The 19530-nt window shown below is 35.8% G+C and overlaps 2 protein-coding genes and 1 pseudogene across 2 annotated transcripts in view; all 3 read right to left on the bottom strand.

The window, feature by feature from the left end:
• Window positions 1-13708, bottom strand: part of LOC103131954 (GTPase IMAP family member 8-like) — a 41741-nt gene extending 28033 nt beyond the window's left edge. Inside the window, exon 1 of the mRNA XM_016667037.1 lies at window positions 13545-13708. The gene's annotated coding sequence lies outside the window, so the exon portion shown is untranslated. The remainder of the gene's footprint in view (window positions 1-13544) is intronic.
• Window positions 642-2432, bottom strand: LOC107834979 (uncharacterized; annotated as a pseudogene).
• Window positions 2587-6399, bottom strand: LOC103131956 (GTPase IMAP family member 5-like). Its single transcript, XM_016667036.1, has 4 exons — window positions 6369-6399; window positions 5338-6060; window positions 4149-4430; window positions 2587-2789 (listed from the first exon to the last, which is right to left on the bottom strand). The coding sequence occupies exons 1-4, from the start codon at window positions 6397-6399 to the stop codon at window positions 2587-2589; spliced, it is 1239 nt and encodes a 412-aa protein (XP_016522522.1).
• Window positions 13709-19530: the final 5822 nt, after the last annotated feature.

The following is a 19530-nucleotide window of genomic DNA, read 5'->3' as shown; positions in this document are numbered from 1 at the left end:
CAGATCTCAGATATGATTCATCAATGTTCATCATAACAGGAATAACCAGCAGCACAGCATGTGGTCCTGGAGGACACAGATTCACACTGTTCTCTATTTCCAGTTTATCCATCTGATCTAATATAAAAGAAGTCACAACATGGTTATAACAAGCTCTGTCTTCAGATAATCCACTGGTTTTTGAGATCAAGAATTTGTGAGTTATAAAATAAAAAACTAATTATCTCAATTGACTGGGTCTGCTATTTATAAAAGATCTACACAATGTCTACAATCATGCAAAATAGCCAAAACTGTTTGATTAAAAAAAGCAGAAAAATGTGTAATAGCTTTGAAATTTAAAAAGGCATGATGTAATTAATTTTATCTATCATAAGAAATCCGACTAAACCTAAACTGACCAGCATAATTTATAGAAAAACAAATTCTAAAATAGTATCAGATCTGTGCATAATAATATGTTGCATAATAATGTAGGCACTGCAACTCGTGTACTTTTAAAATGACTAAAAATAAGACTCAGATATAGTTTGTTGTCTTGTTCTCTCCTGTTCATAAAGTTCAAATGACATTTTTAAAAAGTCTTCTGCCTTAACAAGAGCTTCTGCGTTGAATCTTTTTGGTGTTTAAGAACATGTTCAGAGGGACTTTCTTGTTTTCAGAGAAAGAAATATTTGGTTGATTTGCTGCTATTAGGGAACTTTCATCAGTCTTGTCCATAAAAGTGTTTGAGGAACAAATGCTGCCGATCCCAGAGCTGATCTCTGACTCTCTGCCTCCGTTATTCAGCCATTCAGTTACTTGGTCATGTCCTCGTCGTCTCTGTTCCTCTGAAATGCTCCCATATTCTGAGGCAACATCTCCACTCACTGAAACAGACATTGATGAGTTATTCAAGAGAACAATGCATGTAAAAGACTGTAAACTAAATATTAATTCATTATTATATAAAACTTACTGTCAGGAATGATATCATCATCTTTGCTCCATGCTGTTCTCACATGAGGTTCTGTTGGTTCTTCTGGTTCCTTTGCTAAAGCTTTCATCACTCTCTCTATCAGCTCCTGTTCTCTCCTTTTCCATTCTTGTTCTGTAAGTGTCTGTTGTTTTGGTGGCTGAAGGAAACTGGTAAATTTCTCTTTTCTGTCTTCAACTGAGAAGCATCCTCTGTTTTGTGTTACCATATTAATACTTTTTTGGAACAGTTCTTTGACTTGAACAGGATAATCAGAAACATAGCCTTTTAGAACATGGTATCTGTTCCCACATTTCTCCAGAAGCTCCTGGAGCTCCTTTCCCTCTCTGACAATGTAATTCTCTACAGGGACGTCATTGATCCAGTNCTTTTGCTGCTAAGTGGACTAAACAGACATTATATCCAGCATTTATCATTTTTAATATGATTTGTCATTCAACCATAAGATTGATACAAAGTACAGTGCTATTATACCAAGTGTTTCAGGAACCCCTGATTATTCCTGTAATTTGTTTAAAAAAATAATTCTTTAAATTTTTATGCTGACATAAAAATTTGTCAGCATAAAAATAGCTAACTGCTATTTAATGCTAAATAGCAGTTAGCATTAGCCTCCATGGAAACTAATCAGATGAAAACTTTAAGTGTGTTACCCATTACAGGCAAGATCGTATTTGTTCACAACTTTCCCACAGAAACCCAAACCCTCAGGACTTTTGTGTTTGCTGCAACATGTTTTGCAGATGTTATTGTAGGCTTTAATCACTTTGGAGATGGGCTCACTTATCTTCTACAACTGATACAAAACAATTGTCTTTTTTAGCTTCCCATCCGATAATTTTTTGAAGCTAAAATTAACACCCAATGAGAAAACAAGAATGACTTTGTCATGTCCATCATTGTGGTTTCCAGTGCATCACTTTTAAAGATGTATAGGAAGAAACACAAAACAAAGATCCCAGCTTGAGACTTTTATGGAAGTCTGTTACCACTGAAAGAAATCTCATAGTTTTATAACTTACCTACCTCATAAGAGGTACAGAGTCATAGAACAGAGTCAACAAATGTATCAAATGCCATTGTTACACATCAGAATGCTGATTAATGTTTAATTTATGTTTCAAAAAACAACTCTAAACAGATGGGTTTTTAGTCTAATTTTAAAAGTACTCGGTGTTTCGGCTGTTTTGCAGTTTTCTGGAAGTTTGTTCCAGATTTGTGGTGCATAGACGCTGAATGCTGCTTCTCCAGATTTGGTTCTGGTTCTGGGGATGCAGAGCAGGTCAGAACCAGAAGACCTGAGTTGTCTGGAAGGTTGATTCAGAAACAGCAGATCTTTAATGTATAGTGACGCTAAGTTCAGTGATTTATAAACTAACAGCAGTATTTTAAAATCTATTCTCACTAGCCAGTGTAAGGACCTGGGGTGATGAGCTCTAGTGGAGAACATGAGCATATATAGACTGTGTCAAATGTTTTTGCATGCATGTTGTGTTACCTTTTTCAACCAAGCTCTCTCAAAGTTTATATTGAAGCTCTTGTTGAAAAGAACCAGATTTCCAGCTTTACTTTTTCCAGAGCATTTGTGGCCAATAAGAACAATATTGATTTCAGTGACTTTGTGTCTCTCGTCTGTAAAACAAACAAAAATTANGCTCCTCTACAGTCTTCACTCCTAACCAGTCTCCATAGGTGAACAGAACCAGTGTGTGTTTCCAGATTTCTTCTCTAAACAGACTCATGTGATCCTGGACAGATCTCAGATATGATTCATCAGTGTTGATCATTACAGGAACAACCAGCAGCACAGCATGTGGTCCTGGAGGACACAGATTCACACTGTTCTCTATTTCCAGTTTATCCATCTCACTGGTTTCCTGAAGGGTGTTGAAGCAGAACCAACCAGGAGAATCGACCACTGTGAGCCGCCTTCCTTCAACCAAACCATGGCTGATTTCACTGTGGGTTGTTCTTCTGTTACCCTTTTTATCAACATTAAATATATTTTTTTCAAGAACGTTGTTTCCTGTTGAGCTTTTACCAGCAAATGATCCTCCAATCATCACTATTTTTAAATGGTCTGGAGGGACTTTTCCATCTAATCCAACAAAACAGAAAAAACAAATTATTTAGTTTACTCAATTTAAAAATGTGTAACTCAGTTTTACTTACAGCCATGTTGATTACACAGAAAAAAAGAAACAGCTGCAAAGTTTTTAGTGGTTAAAAGAGAAAGGTTAAAGTACACAAAAGGTAAATCTATTGCATGAATTGTGTGATTTAGATAATCTTATGTAACTTTTGTGTCTTATTTTACTTTAGAGGTGCCAGTGAAGGGTTAAAAGATTTAGTAAAAGAAAGCAAAAGTGATTGTTTTTACACTTTGTCTAATTTCTCCAGCTCTATGTTGCTTTTCTGTTTCTGAAGCCTTTTCCTGAAAATAATCATAAAATTTTGTTTGTTTTACCAAGAAACAATAAAACTGCTTTGCGTCTTAAATCTCCAGTTTAAGACGCACGACTTTAAATCTGATTTAAAGTTTCTTTTCTTCAAGTGATTCTCAAACATTTTCCAAAAGATAAACTTCAATAATGTTATGCTGAGTGTAACATGTAATGTGCTCAGAATATGTGAATGGTTATTGAATCTAACTGAATCTATTATTATTGCTTATAATAATATTCTAATAATGTCTACTACAGACATAATAATAATTATTAATAACAGTATTATTATTAATCTATCATTATTGATGACTGAATCTAAATTAAGCTATGACAACATTTAATTTTCCTTTGGGATTAATAAAGTATTTTTGAATTTAAATTGAAAATACTGAATTTGATTATTTACTTCCTTCAACATGAGCACAGGTGGAGGTTCTAGATCAGGGGTGTCAAACGTACGGCCCGCGGGCCGGAATCGGCCCGCCGAACGATTTAGTCCAGCCCGGGGGCTAAATGCATTTTCATTATTGATGAAAAAACATATACTTCGTTTAATTGAAAATCTGCAGTTCCTATACTGTCCACGGGGGGCGCTGTGTTTTATTCAGAGCACACAACATACTGCAGCGGAACTAACAGCAGATGGCAGCACTGAGCTTCAGGTTCTGTAAACAAGTTGGATTCTATGCTTTACCAGCTTTTTATTTTGGCCCTGGNCACAGCATGTGGTCCTGGAGGACACAGATTCACACTGTTCTCTATTTCCAGTTTATCCATCTCACTGGTTTCCTGAAGGGTGTTGATGTAAAACCAACCAGGAGAATCGACCACTGTGAGCCGCCTTCCTTCAACCAAACCATGACTGATTTCACTGTGAGTTGTTCTCCTACTACTTTTAGTAACACCAAAGGCATTTTTCCTTAGGATGGTGTTTCCTGTTGAGCTTTTCCCAGCACATGATGATCCAATCATCACTCTTCTTAAATGGTCTGGAGGGACTTTTCCATCTAAACAGAGAAACCAAGAAATTATGTAGTTTCCTCAATTTAAAACAAGTTGGCAAACTCAGGTTTATTGAGATCAGGGTCGACGACACAGAAAATAAAGTTACCCAGGAGTTGCAAAGCTGAAATAAATTGAAATTACTGGTGGCCAAACAAATAGTCAGGTGGTGAATCTGTTGCATGACCTGCATGATCAATGTCATTTTAAGTGACTGTTGTATCTTCTTTTTACTTTACAGCTCCCCGTGAACTGTTAAAAGATTTTGCGAAAGAAAATGAACTTATGTTTTCTTGTGGGACTGGTTTGTCTAGTTCTATGTTGGCTTTCTGTTTCTGAATACTTTCTCTGGAAACAAACTCAATCTTCTGGTTGTGTTTTACCAGAAGCCATGTAGTAGTATAATTAAATCGTTTTTTTTTTTATCTTAGTCTTATTGGAGGTTTGTTTTCTTCTAAAAATAGTAAAACATTCTCTGAAATGACAACACATCGCTTTGGGCCCATCTTTGCCTAAAGCTGCACCAATCTGCTGTATCAGGTTGGTGCAGATAGTTTTGTTACAGTATTTACTGTGTTCTTTTCATAGCAGGTCTCGTATCCCCATATGCCCACACACAAATCTCACAATAAAAGCAGTGCAACAGTATTTGTAACAATTTAAATGCACCTTAAGCATAAGATAAAACATAAAACCACAACAAATTAAAACCAAAATATTTTAACTTCTGGAAACAAATATTAATGTCTTCTAATCACTTCAGTGACACATTTTCAAAAAGTGAAAATTCAACAAAATTTTACAAAGGGTTACAGGTGATGTTCTCACAGAAGATGTGAATCCTGAAATATTATTTCCTATAACATGGAGAACTGTGACTTATTTTTTTTAAAATAGAAGCTTGTAACCCACCTGAAATCAGTTTATTGAGTTTGTTTCTTTGTTTCTGGACTTGATCAAACCTTTTTGAGGCTCTTTCAGTCAAATCTGTCATTTCTTTTCTTAGAGTTTCTCCTTGACTTCTGTCAACAGAACAGTGTCTGAATCCATTGTTTGTAATCAGGGTCTCAATTTTCTCTAAAAGCTTCTTGACTTGATCTCTGTCTTCTCCGTTACTGATGTTGAGAAAATGTTTTCTGTTTCCACATTGTTGAAGAATCCACTGCAGGACTGGATTTCTTCTGATTTTAGATTCTACCTTTTCATCACTACATTGAGCGACTGCAGTGAACAGCACGATGGTGTGACTGAAAACATCCACATTAAAAAGCTCGAAGTGCTGCTTTAGAGATGCTTTGACACGCTGAGAGAAATGTAAACTGATAGGAATGACCAGAAGAAAGACATGAGGTCCTGGGGGACACAGATGGACACTGTTCTGGATTTCTATCTGATCCAATTTTGGAGTCTCTTCTCTTGAATCACCCCACCTCCATCCTGGAGTATCAACCACTGTGACTTGTCTGCTGAACACTTCCTGCTGCCTCGCTTCACTCTGAGCTGTTTTTCTGCTGGTGTCAAAAACATTTTGATCCAGAATGAAGTTTCCAGTTGAACTTTTACCACTGGGACTACCATCTGATCTCCTTCCTCCTATCAACACAATCCTCAACTCTGTAGCAGGGTGGAATTGTGCTGTAAGGAGAGTTGAGACATTATTGAAATACAGTTTACAAATGTTTTTTGTGTAAGCCATCTCAGAATATAAAATCTTTTTGTAATGCACATTTCCATAGGAATAATGTAAATCACTTTACAAAATTAACATCCCAACATAATAAATCTAGAAAAGCAGAGGGAGCCATTTTGTCCTACTCCCATCTGCAATGTAAAGTCAAAAGTCTATGAATTCAACATATTTAGCCAGTAAGACAACAGTTGAAAAAAGTGGAATCCAAGATGAGAAAAAAGTCTGAGGAAGAGTTTTATAAAAAATCACTAACCTGGGCTGGATATAACTCCTGAAGCAGACATTTCTTCAGCTTCACACTGTTGATGTTTCTGCTTGTTGTTTATTCTCACTAAACTTGTTCCTAAATGAAAGCAAATTGCAGAGATGATTGTTGTGATTGTTGTTGGTTGGTAAAGTCAAACATGGCCAGAAACTGACATCTGCTGGACGACAAAGACAACTGCAGGTCTGTTGTGGTTTTCAGAATTAAAGAAATTCCACTAAAACTGCTGAGATTAGAAAAATTTTACAAATAGNCATCTACAGCAGGGGTGTCAAACTCCAGTCCGCAAGGCCGCTGTCCTGCAGTTTATAGATGTGCCACAGGTACAAAACACTGGAATGAAATAGTTTAATTACCTCCTTCTTGTGTAGATAAATTCTCCAGAGCCTTAATGACCTAATTATTGTATTAATGTGTGGTGCAGCAGAGGCACATGTAAAGGTTGCAGGGCAGTGGCCCTCCAGGACTGGAGTTTGACACCTGTGATCTACAAGGTAAGCAGCACTGTAGCTTATTATTATAAATAAAGAAACTTGTAACCTACCTTCAATCTGTAGCTTCAGTTTCTTTTTTTGTTTCTGGACTTGATCAAACCTTTTTGAGGCTCTTTCAGTCAAATCTCTCATTTCTTTTCTCAGAGTTTCTCCTTGACTTCTGTCAACAGAACAGTGTCTGAATCCATTGTTTGTAATCAGGGTCTCAATTTTCCTTAAAAGCTTCTTGACTTGATCTCTATCTTCTCTGTTACTGATGTTGAGAAAATGTTTTCTGTCTCCACATTGTTGAAGAATCCACTGCAGGACTGAACTTGTTCTTATTCTGGACTCAATCTCTTCATCACTACATGGAGCGACTGCAGTGAACAACACGATGGTGTGACTGAAAACATCTGTATTAAAAAGCTCCAAGTGCTGCTTTAGTGATGCTTTGACTCGTTGAGATAAATATAAATCAACAGGAATGACCAGCAGAAAGACATGAGGTCCTGGGGGACACAGATGGACACTGTTCTGGATTTCTATCTGATCCAGTTTTGAGGTGTTTTCTCTAGACCAATACCACCACCATCCTGGAGTATCAACCACTGTGACTTGTCTGCTGAACACTTCCTGCTGCCTCGCTTCACTCTGAGCTGTTCTTCTGCTGGTGTTGAAAACATTTTGACCCAGGATGAAGTTTCCAGCTGAACTTTTACTACTGGGAAGGTCATTATATCTTCCTCCAATCAAGACAATCCTCAACTCTGTATCAGGATGGCTTTGTGCTGTAAGGAGAAATATTGAGTTAGAACCCAGATTGCACACAATGTTAAATCAATGTTGAATTATAGTCAGAATGATTAATTTTTGGTTGAAGTCAACAACTGATGGACCAACCATCAAACAACCATCCAATTGAATCTGTGTCATTGAATCAATGTTGTGTTGTGGTTGAAATCTAATGAATGAAATGCCGATGTCTGATCAATGTCAGCTGTTTTGCCACACACCTTCCCCTCTTCTCCTCTGGACCTCTGGGTGAGAGCGTTTTGTTACTGAGCGGGGGTTCTCACATTTTTAATGACAGTGGAGAGGATAGTGGGTGGTGATTCTTTTCTGTATATTTTCTTACATTTTCATTCATAAAAAATCTTACTGAATGTTTGTGTGTGATATATTGACACACAAATATCTACAACTTACTACAAGGAGTGGAGCGGTCCACCCCCACAATTTACATGAGTGGGATGTCCCAATCACACAGCCACTTTGCTGTTGGCTTGTTGGCAAAAGATGCTAATAGCCTAGTCAACTAACATTGAGATAAATATGAATGAATATTCATTAGTGTGTCCTTATTAATTTAACAGTGAGTGCACAGGGGGAACTGTACGGTTTGTATTTGTTCTCAGACCTGTAACCAGTACACTGTTTAATATTTCAGTGTGTTTCAGAACTTTTCAAATGTTTATCATCTTTCTAACCAGCACCTTCCTCACTTTTGTTTTTGTGTTTCTCAGCTGCTGCTCTGCAGTTTGACCAAAAGCTGACTCTTGAGGACTGCAGCAAAACTGTCAAGAAGAGGCTTCATTACGCGCCAGAACGAGAGGAAAACATCGCAAGGAATCAAAGTGACGCCAACCAGAGTCAAACTGGGGTTACCATAACTTGTACTGTTTCCCTGGTTCATACAGTACAAAGCTTAACCTCATGGTGGTTGTTCATCCATGGACAATAAGACTGTTGTTCTGACAGTCAAAAAGGAGTCAAATATGTTTAAAGATCTGTCCCTCTTTTCTTAAATAAAATGTTATATCAATCTCATGTTGTCATTTTAACCTTTTGTACATAGTTTTGGTAATATGATGTTGTAAGATACTTTTGAATGAGACATAAACATGACACCCATCATTTGCCAATAGAATAGTGTTTAAAACCAGTGAAGAAACTTTTAGTGGTATGTTATGTTGTAGACCTATCAGAGCTAAAAATGTACATAAGTCCCTTGCTTTCATGCATGTAGATCCACGTTCAGATGATGGTTGAATCAACATTGATATGTCAGTTATGGTTGAAACCCTAACGTTGATTGAACATACAAGTCACCGACCACTTTCAATGTTGTTTCAAAGTCTCTGCCTGACATTGATTCAATGTTGATTCACTAATTTCGTGCTATCTGGGAATCTATGTTAGTACCAGCACAGAATGTACTTTCTAATTCAACTGTATATTCCTATTGAAACACTTTTCTAAAAAAGTGAATATCAATAACATTAACACACACAATTACATTTAAAATAAACCTAAAACACAACTATAAAATGAGAGCGAGACATTTTGTCCAACTTCAATCTCTTGCATAAAGGAAAAGTGTTGGAAANTGCTGCCTCGCTTCACTCTGAGCTGTTTTTCTGCTGGTGTCAAAAACATTTTGATCCAGAATGAAGTTTCCAGTTGAACTTTTACCACTGGGACTTCCATCTGATCTCCTTCCTCCTATCAACACAATCCTCAACTCTGTAGCAGGGTGGATTTGTGCTGTAAGGAGAGTTGAGACATTATTGAAATACAGTTTACAAATGTTTTTTGTGTAAGCCATCTCAGAATATAAAATCTTTTTGTAATGCACATTTCCATAGGAATAATGTAAATCACTTTACAAAATTAACATCCCAACATAAAAAATCTAGAAAAGCAGAGGGAGCCATTTTGTCCTACTCCCATCTGCAATGTAAAGTCAAAAGTCTATGAATTCAACATATTTAGCCAGTAAGACAACAGTTGAAAAAAGTGGAATCCAAGATGAGAAAAAAGTCTGAGGAAGAGTTTTATAAAAAATCACTAACCTGGGCTGGATATAACTCCTGAAGCAGACATTTCTTCAGCTTCACACTGTTGATGTTTCTGCTTGTTGTTTATTCTCACTAAACTTGTTCCTAAATGAAAGCAAATTGCAGAGATGATTGTTGTGATTGTTGTTGGTTGGTAAAGTCAAACATGGCCAGAAACTGACATCTGCTGGACGACAAAGACAACTGCAGGTCTGTTGTGGTTTTCAGAATTAAAGAAATTCCACTAAAACTGCTGAGATTAGAAAAATTTTACAAATAGATTTATAAATGAAAACTGAATAAAATTTGCCAAGTCCAAAGCACAATCAAGATTTATGCATTTTCAAGCATTTGCTTTGTCTTATAAGATCTCAACTCATAATTAGGAGACAGCAAAAAAATTGAAGGTGCTCAAATTATAGCAAAATTTAATACTTATTTTCAAGGAATTAATTATCTAAAATATATAATCTGTTTACAATATTGTAGCTGCTTCTTCTCTACTCTCTGAAACACTGACAGAGTCTATATCATTTGGACAGATATGTCAGTTTGCTGCTTTAAGTTGTTAAATCAGTCGAGTTTATTTAAAATGTTCATTTAGGATTTATTAGAACTTCACTGCAGCATAAATTAAATTTTAGACTCTGGACCATTACTGCTGATAGACCCTGTTAAAAAATCTGTTAAGTGATGGCAGCTCTGCTTCATGTTTTAAATCATTTCACATTATACAGTCTCTCAGTCCAAAGGAAAGCTGTGACATCTTCTAAAGGTGCTGTGTTATGTAAAATGATACAATAATGTATCATGTAGAATTGATATAAAGCATTTGAGAGCTTATGTCATATCATGTTATTCCCTCATCAAAACACACCTGAAGTGTTGCTTTTATTATTTTATGCATGTTGGAGAAATCCTCTAATTTCCTGTGGAAGCCATTCAGGGGATCTAAAATGCTTTTTCTCACAAAGAGCCGCCTTCCACACAGCTCCTTTCTGGAGCTGCAGGTCCCAAGCTCCCGCCTCACAGAGCACTTCTTCCCCAAACCCTCCCCACTCACCTCCTCCACTCTGATGGCAGCAGCACCTGGTGGCATTGTGAATATGTGGAACTGATATAAACTATTTCTCAACCCAAGCACCAGAAAATATTTGTAAACAGCTTAATAGAGAAATGTTGTTGTGATGAGGTTCTGAAGACAGAGTGTTTGAAAGAGAACAAAGAGGCAGAGGTCCAATTTGAAGGAATCAAATTGCAAAAGTTAAATGTATTTTAAGCTATGTTTGATACATTCATGATCTTTATAACAACTGAAGGTTCCACTGGAGACCTTCCTCATTTTCTCTGTGTTCCTCTACAGACTTCACTGATTTCCAGTCTCCATAGCTAAACAGAGCAAGTGTGTTTCCAGATTTCTTCTCTAAATAGAATCATGTGTTACTGGACAGATCTCAGACATGACTCATCAATGTTGATTTTCACAGGAATAATAATTCTGTGACTTAGGGCCATCCACTGTAACTATAACTAGGGTTTCTCTGTCAGCTGGAATAGTCTGGTTTGAACTGCTGGAGTAAAAAGAAAGTCAGAAATCACATCTGAAAATAGTCTGAAACAAAATCGGGGATGTTGTTTCACCCAAGATAGCCCAGCTAAATGAATATGTTTTAATACCCTGAAGGGATTTTGGTCACTGTTGCATTTCAGTTTTAAGAAATTATAGTGAACCAAAACTGATTCTTCATATCATATATTTTATTTACATACTTATGTTATCATTGATTACACAAATAAGGAGTGATTTACAATCAGGAAATTTTAAAGCTTGAAAATCTAAACTTGATCAATTCTTTAGCAGATGGAAACATCTTCTCAAAAGCTAATCTTAGAATTAACTCTAATGATCAAAAACTGAGGTCAAATGAACCTTTTAAAATTAGCATTTCAAGGTTTCCGCAGCACACTTGCATAAGGTTATTTTTTAGATGCATCTTCTAGTTGATTAAAAAAGTCCAATGGAAGGTACAAAACATAAAAGCAAGATACAGGATATAGTTTGTCCATTAATAGATAAGTAATACTTTTATGTTTTATTTTATCATAAACAAATAAACAGATGTTATTACTGATGCATTTTCTCTTGAATGCAGCTCAATCAACTATACATTACATTTACTCTCCAGCATTGGTTTAATAAAAAAAATTACCTTTATGAGTATTAGGTAATGTACAAGAAAATAGGATGAAAGCTATATCAGGATTATGAAAAATATTTTAAATATGTCAGTGTTATTTTTTATTGGATTTTATGAAGTATTATATCAGGAAAGAACATAAAAACTTTTCTGGATATTACTCTTCAAGTGACGTTATGTCTATTTTTTTTTGTTGATTAGCTAAAATAACAAGATTTAAATATTAAAGTTTTGTTTTAGAAGTTCATAAGATAAGTTTGTACTTTGTTCTTTTCCTAAATTTCCAAGTTTGCTTTAATCGTTTTCAGAACTTTCATCAACGTTTTCCAAACATATAGTTGAGGCAAAAATGCTGCCGATCCCGGAGCTGATCGCAGACAGTTTGACTCTGTTATTCAGCCATTCAGCTACTTGGTCATGTCCTCGTCGCCTCCTGTACTCTGAAATGCTCCCATATTCTGAGGCAACATCTCCACTCACTGAAACAGAAATTAAAGTGTTATTTAAGAGAAAAATACATATAATTAAGACAAAGCATGTAAGGAAGACTGTAAATCATTAAATCATTATAATATAAAACTTACTGTCAGGAATGACAAATTCATCTTTGCTCTTTGCTGTTCTCACATGAGTTGCTGTTGGTTCTTCTGGTTCCTTTGATAAAGCTTTCATCATTCGCTCTATCAGCTCCTGTTCTCTCCTTTTCCATTCTTCTTCTAACTGTTTTGCTTGCCAAGGTGGAATCTGAGGTTTCTTTTCTTCAGCTTTAATTGTGAAGCAACCTCTGTTTTGCTTCACAATATCAAAACATTTTTGGAACATGTCTTTGATAGGAACAGGGTCTTGAGAATGATAAGGGTTTATAACATGGTATCTGTTCCCACATTTCTCCAGAAGCTCCTGGAGCTCCTTTCCCTCTCTGACGATGTAATTCTCTACAGGGNCCATCTAGAAAGAGATTCAGTTAGCCCAAAGTAAGAACCAACAGATGGAAAAGCTTTTTTATTACTTATTGTTGTGACAAATGGGATTGCTGTCATTTTAGTCTGTAAGTTTCAATTTGTATTTATTCTGATGTTCTTCCTTGATATACATTAAAGTTTTTTTTTCACTATTCCCTTTATTTAACCAGGTAAACCCCATTGAGTTCTAGATCTCAGTTTCAAGAGGAACCTGGCCAGAAGTTCCTCTTGAAACTGAGACTTCTGGGACACACAACAACCTTAAATACTAATTAATACATACGCACAAGTTTAAAACAAATACAAAACAATTTGAAAGCAATGACACGTCCTCCTATCAGCACAATCCTCAACTCTGTAGCAGGGTGACTTTGTGCTGTTAGGAGAGCATAAGCCATTATTTGCATGAGGTTTAGAAACACCTACTTTGCTTAGGCAATGCTTTCTAACTCGTATATTACTTTCTGTCATATATACGATTTGGAACATTGAAATAATAAACTAATTATTATTAACATTAATACAACAAAGCAAACAGTACAAAAATAACTATAAAAACATAGGGAACCATTTTGTCCAACTTGAAAGCCAAAGTCTCTGAATTCAACACATTCAGCCACTAAAATAACAATTCAGAAAAATAAAATTTTAAATAGAATCAAAATTGACAGTTTTGTAAAGTTTCACTGACCTGAGTTGGGAATATCAGCTCAAGCAGCCATTTCTTTAGCTTCACTCTGCCGACGTTTCTGCTTGTTGTTGGTCCCACAAAACCGGTTCCTAAATGAAAGTAAAGATAACAGAGGTGGATGTTGTTCCACTTGATGATTGGTTGGTAAAGTCAGACATAGAGACGGCTGCAAGATGAACACAATGACTGTATTTCTACTGTAACTATCAAAAGCAAATATTTTACAATAAAATGAACAAATCAATAAATAGTTTTATCAATAAAAATAGAATAAAACCCACTGTGTAAAATTAAAAAGAAAATAAATATTTACTCATGAGAAGAAGTTTCTGTCTGATTACACATTGAAATATTTGATTACCTATAGTGATCTGAAGTGAAAATAAAGTGTAAAACAAAAACAAGAAAATAAAATCTGACATTAGTAATCAGATTATGCTAATTGAGCTCCTCCTGTCTTTAAATTTTTGATCAACTTTCTATTCAACCTCTTATAGACCTTTTGTCATTTTTCTGACACATTTGCCACTTTGAATCTGTAAATCAGCAGCGTACATATTTAAAATGTTTACTGAGGATTTTTAAGAATCCTCAGTAAACTATAGTTTGTGTGTTGCAGCACAAACCATAGTTTTAGACTCAGGAATGTTATTGCTCATAGACCTTTTTATGTAAAACTGTTATTAATAGCAGTTCTGTTGCTTTTATGCAATTTCACATTACAGCCTCTCAGGAAACAAAAACAGGATGAAACAAATGATAAAAGTGACCAGCAAAGTTATTGATAGTGAATTAACTAGTATATAATTAAAAGACTTTAAGATAGACAAAAAAATATTTTCTCCCCTCCCTTTATCATCTATCATCTGGAAATGTAGTGTGTAAGTTTCATTTTAGTGTGTAAGTTTCAATTTGTATTTATTTTTACGTTCTTCCTTGAGATGAATTTACATTTTTTAAAATTATTTTTATTCCCTTTGTTTAACCAGGTAAACCTTGTTGAGATCTTTATCTCAGTTTCAAGAGGGATCCGGGCAGAAGTCTGCAACACACAACAACCTTTTTACACAAAAGTAAAACTAATTAATACATATGCACAAGTTTAAAACAAATACAAAAAAATTTTAAGCAATGACACTTCCTCCTATCAGCACAATCCTCATCTCTGTAGCAGGGCGGCTTTGTGCTGTTAGGAGAGCATAAGCCATTATTTGCATGCAGTTTAGAAACACCTACTTTGCTTAGGCAATGTTTTCTAACTCGTATATTACTTTCTGTTGTATGTTGTGTGAATAAAAACATCTACATTAAAAAGCTCTAGGTGTTCCTCCAGCAATAGTTTGAGACACTGAGGTGAATACAAGCCAATGAGAACGACCAGAAAAAAAGACATGAGGTCCTGAAGGTCACAGATGGACACTGTTCTGGATTTGGATCTGACCCAGGTGGGTTGGGTTCTCTCTTCTCTACTTCCTGCCTGGACTATCAACAACTGTAACTCGTCTGTCGAGTTCTTCCTGTTATCTCACTGCCTTGTGAGCTTTTCATCTACTGGTGTCAAAAACATTTTGACCCAAGATTATTGAGAAATCAATTTAAACTGATTCCTATAAACACAAATCTGAACTCTGAATCAGGATGATTTTACCCTGTTAAAGGAGGTAAGGTATTATTTGGATTCATCTCACAAACACCTTCCCTATGTATACCAACAGGAATGGCTTTCCTTTTTAAACTGCACATTTTCTTTGGAACAGTAATACAATAAAAGTAAATATGAAAAACATTTACACCCCCCCAACAAAATAAAGCAAAAGAAGCTTAGAAAAGCAGAGAGAACCCTTTTGTCCAACCCCCATCTCTTCTATAAAGTTACAGTTTCTGAATTTAGTACATATTCTACCAGTAAAAATAAGAAGTTACAAAAGTATAATCCAAGATAGAATAACTTTTAGGGAGAGATTTATGAAAAGATCACTGACCTCAGCTGGAAGTATCAGGTGAAGCAGCCATTTCAAATGCTTCAGTCTTTAGATGTTTCTGCTTTTTGTTTTCTGCTGAAAACAGGTTTGGTGAGAACAGACCTGGAACAGGTCTGCACGGTTCCAGAAAGTACATAGTGCGGATGAGGAAGTTACTGGAATTAGTGGAAGTTCAATATAGTCAGAGATCGCCATCTGTTGGAGGCCTGGAAGAACTACAGATCTGGTTACCAAAAACATTAAAACTAAAAATTCAAAGCTAAAGACATTTTTTAAATTGACTTAAAGCATTTGGACTCTTGATCTAAATCCTGAAACCACAGTTTAATATGACAAAAACCAAAGAAGAATATCTACTAAGGACATAATTATCTAAAATATATAAACTGATGTTATTGTAGTTTATTCTGATGCCAAATCTTAATCAACTTTCTCCTAAACACTCTGATAGAATATTTTTCATTTTGCAAAGACACATCAGTTTGCTCATTTGAATTATGAAAGTTGAAGAGTTTGAAAAAAAAATTTAGACCAGGAACCATTGATATTCATAAGAAATTGTTGTTTATAGCAGTTCTGCTCATCTGTTATGTTTTCAACCATGCATAATGGAAAGGTATGACATATTTTAATAAACCTGAAAGATCAGGTACATTTTTAAAGAGAAGTTCACACTGTTAAAAAAAGTGACCAGAATTCAAAATTTCAAGGCACCAGACTTCAGGAAAAACTTCAGGTCTTCAACTAAGCTTTATAAGTTTTGCTTTTGTCTCTGCCAGTTTTCAGTTCAATACAGTTTTAAAATTATAAGTCTTGCAGTGCTCTCCGGTGACCAAAATGTGCAACAACAGAGTCCAACATAATGAACAGACATGTCTGAGACATACAGATAACAAGCAAAATAGCATAAACAATAAATCAAAATTACTCAGTAACACCGAGTAACACTATTCTCTCAGCACATATCTGCTACACCACTACTTACCTGAAATGTCTTCCAAATTCATTCTACTATTTGGCCGTCTTTTGTGATAACTTGAACAAAAATCAGTAACTAATCTGTTTGATGTGAAGGATATTTCTGTTCATACAGAAAATAAGGTTACAGTTTCCAACTAATCTTTATAAAACAAATAAATATCTAATATCTCGTTAAAAAGAATCAGATTTCCCACAATGTTCTTCCTGAACATTTTTGGCCAACAAGAACAGTCCACATGTCACTGAATGAATGTCTCTCCCTTGTATAAAGAGAAATTTACATGCGTGCGTGCATCATAAAAATATCCATTTTTTTTTACCTTATCCACATATCCACAACCAGCTGTTTCATTACTCTTGATATTCACATTTTTTGCTTAAAACTTTGTTGATGAAGCTTAAAATTGAGTTATTTCCACTGATCATCTTTAAGATGTTTCTACAGATGGAGTCCACCTGTGGTAAATTGGGTTGACTGGACTTGGAAATTCACTCACCTCTATAAATGAGGTCCTACAGTTGATGATGCAGGTCAGAAGTCAAACACCAAAAATGAAATCAAAATGATTCATTGTATGTAGATTTCTGTGACAGGATTGTGTTGAGACTAATTCAGATGTGAATACTTTCCAGACGCACTGTGCAGAGGTGGGATAAAGTTTTTGCTCTCTTCATAATGTCCTTTATTTTTATGTGTCCTTTTAAGTGTTTCAGATTGTTTGCAAACCATNAGTTAGAAACACCTACTTTGTTTATACCAGCACTGAATTTCCTTTCTAAGTCAACTGTATTTGGGTGATTCTTTTTTTGCGGCAACATTTCGGCTTCAGGACATTTGAAAAAAAAAAAGTATTAATGTTTTAAGTTTTAAATATTGTGTTACAACACTGACATGTTTAACAATAAGAAATTAATAATGGGCAAGCTCAGGATTGGATAAATTAATAATTGCAGGTGTTTTTTTTCACCATTGTCTCTGACTGTGTTCCACCCTGTTATGAACATTTACATATACACCACAAATAGTTAAACATGTTGTTTGTTTTTATGCAATAGCCAGCCCCGCCTTTATCTCACCACTCATTCGACTGACTACTGACCAGTTCTCTGTCTAACAGGTCCGGAAAGTCCCTGAAACCCGGGTCTTACCCACGAATCGGTTTATAGGAGATATTCTATTCAAACTGGTGGCGGAAAAGACTCGTCTAGCTCTAACTACCTACAAATCCAGAAGTTATGACCCTTTTCAGTTGAGAAACAGTCAGCTGAGTAGCCCTCACAGCTGTATAGCCTCTACAACCACTCCTGTTAACGGTAGCTCTTTTCCTAAAAATAACGGCACTTGTTAACAGCTAGATTGGATTTAGTGACTTAGACTTAAGTCCCAGGGTCATTATTTTTTACACTCACCAAAGGAAAGTACGAAGCCACCACATCTCTAGAATCATGTATGCTAATTTTACTGTAATCAGGGGAAACTACAATGATCAAACGACTCAGTTAATCTCAATGTCCACAAGTTCCATTGGTAATTTTAGTATGTAATTTATTGAGCAAGCTTTAGCAGGGGTAAATGACAAGCAGATTTACTTTCAGAGATTATAAACTTGTAGTAATACAACAAATTCAAATTAAAATCAATCATAACCTATTCTCATTTCTATCCCTATCCTGTGTCACTAGTTTAACTAAGCGAGGCTCTTGGGGGGCAGTTCAACTCACACCAGATGGCAGTTGATCCCGGCAGCTAAAATCTTCAAATGTCCTTGGTCAGAGTCTCTGTCCTGACGGGGCAAAGTCCTCTTTCAGAATAGAAGCAAAGCAAAACTGTCCGTTGTCCTTTAAACACACAGAATCTTCGTCACCCAGTGACCTTTGTCTTTTCTCCAAGTCTGCTGCAGTAGAGTAGAGATCATTGGGTTGAGGCAGAGGGGTTGGTCGAATCAGGAACCAAGGCTGGGGGCAGATGGATCTTGTCCCTTCTTGGCGGCATGAAGTCTCAACTTCCCCTTGGTCCCAAGGTGCGGTCCTCTGCTGGTCTTCAATCTGCATCCTCTCGTTGTCTCTTCTTCAGCGCCACGGACAAAGAACAGGTTCCTCCCTTGTCTGCTGGTTTTTAAACCCTCTCAGCCCATGGTTGTGTATGGGAGAGGTCTATGTGACTTCTGAAACGTCCCCCTGAGTCTGTGGAAAGCCCCAACCTTTCCCAACCATCATCTCCTTCGTGACTCATTGCAGCAACTCTCTTTGGTACTTCCCTTTTTCTACTGGCCATCTGGCCATTTCTCGTAACTTGCTTCCCTTTTTGAGTTTTCCCAGCACCCCCGCCTAGCTCAGTATACTGATTGCAACACAGTCTGACAGTCTCACTATCTCAAATCTTTAGTCATTTCATTTCTGTAATTTATCACAAAACATAATCAATAATCATTAGTCATTTCATTTCTGTAATTTATCACAAAACATAATCAATAATCATTTTATCAACTTATACTTTCAGTATGATTCTCTATCACTTATCTATTCTGTAACTCGAGCTGTTACCATTTCTAATCATCAATAATCAACATACAACAATCAAGTTGTTATTGTTACTACAAATCAAAATTACAGAACATATATTTCAATTATACATTACAGACATTCCAACCATTACATATGTATGTATTTTGTATTTATCTTCCTTAATCATCATTAAATCAACATGCAAGATTACTGTTATCTCTCAGGTCTTTGCTCCGTTTTCTGCGTGTACCTGGAAAGATCTCACACCCTTATGCCAGTTTTCACGACAATGTAAATTTAGAAAAATAATGACTTTTTCTTAAAAAGAGTGTGTCCCTTTTACTATATAATATGTTTTATTTTTGAAATTGTAACACATCATGTAGCTACGAATCATTTATGTCTGTATTGTAAAGAAAAAAAATGTTTTTTTTACTCATTATTACTGTCAGCATTGAAAATATTGGTAATTTTAAAATTTTTTATCAATATGTGCATTTATTGGTCTTCAATTCCCA

This window comes from Poecilia formosa, unplaced genomic scaffold, assembly GCF_000485575.1.
Source record: "Poecilia formosa unplaced genomic scaffold, Poecilia_formosa-5.1.2 Scaffold881, whole genome shotgun sequence".
NCBI lineage: Eukaryota > Metazoa > Chordata > Actinopteri > Cyprinodontiformes > Poeciliidae > Poecilia > Poecilia formosa.
The sequence above is the reverse complement of the archived record's forward strand: the minus strand, read 5'-3'. Positions and strand labels throughout refer to the sequence as shown.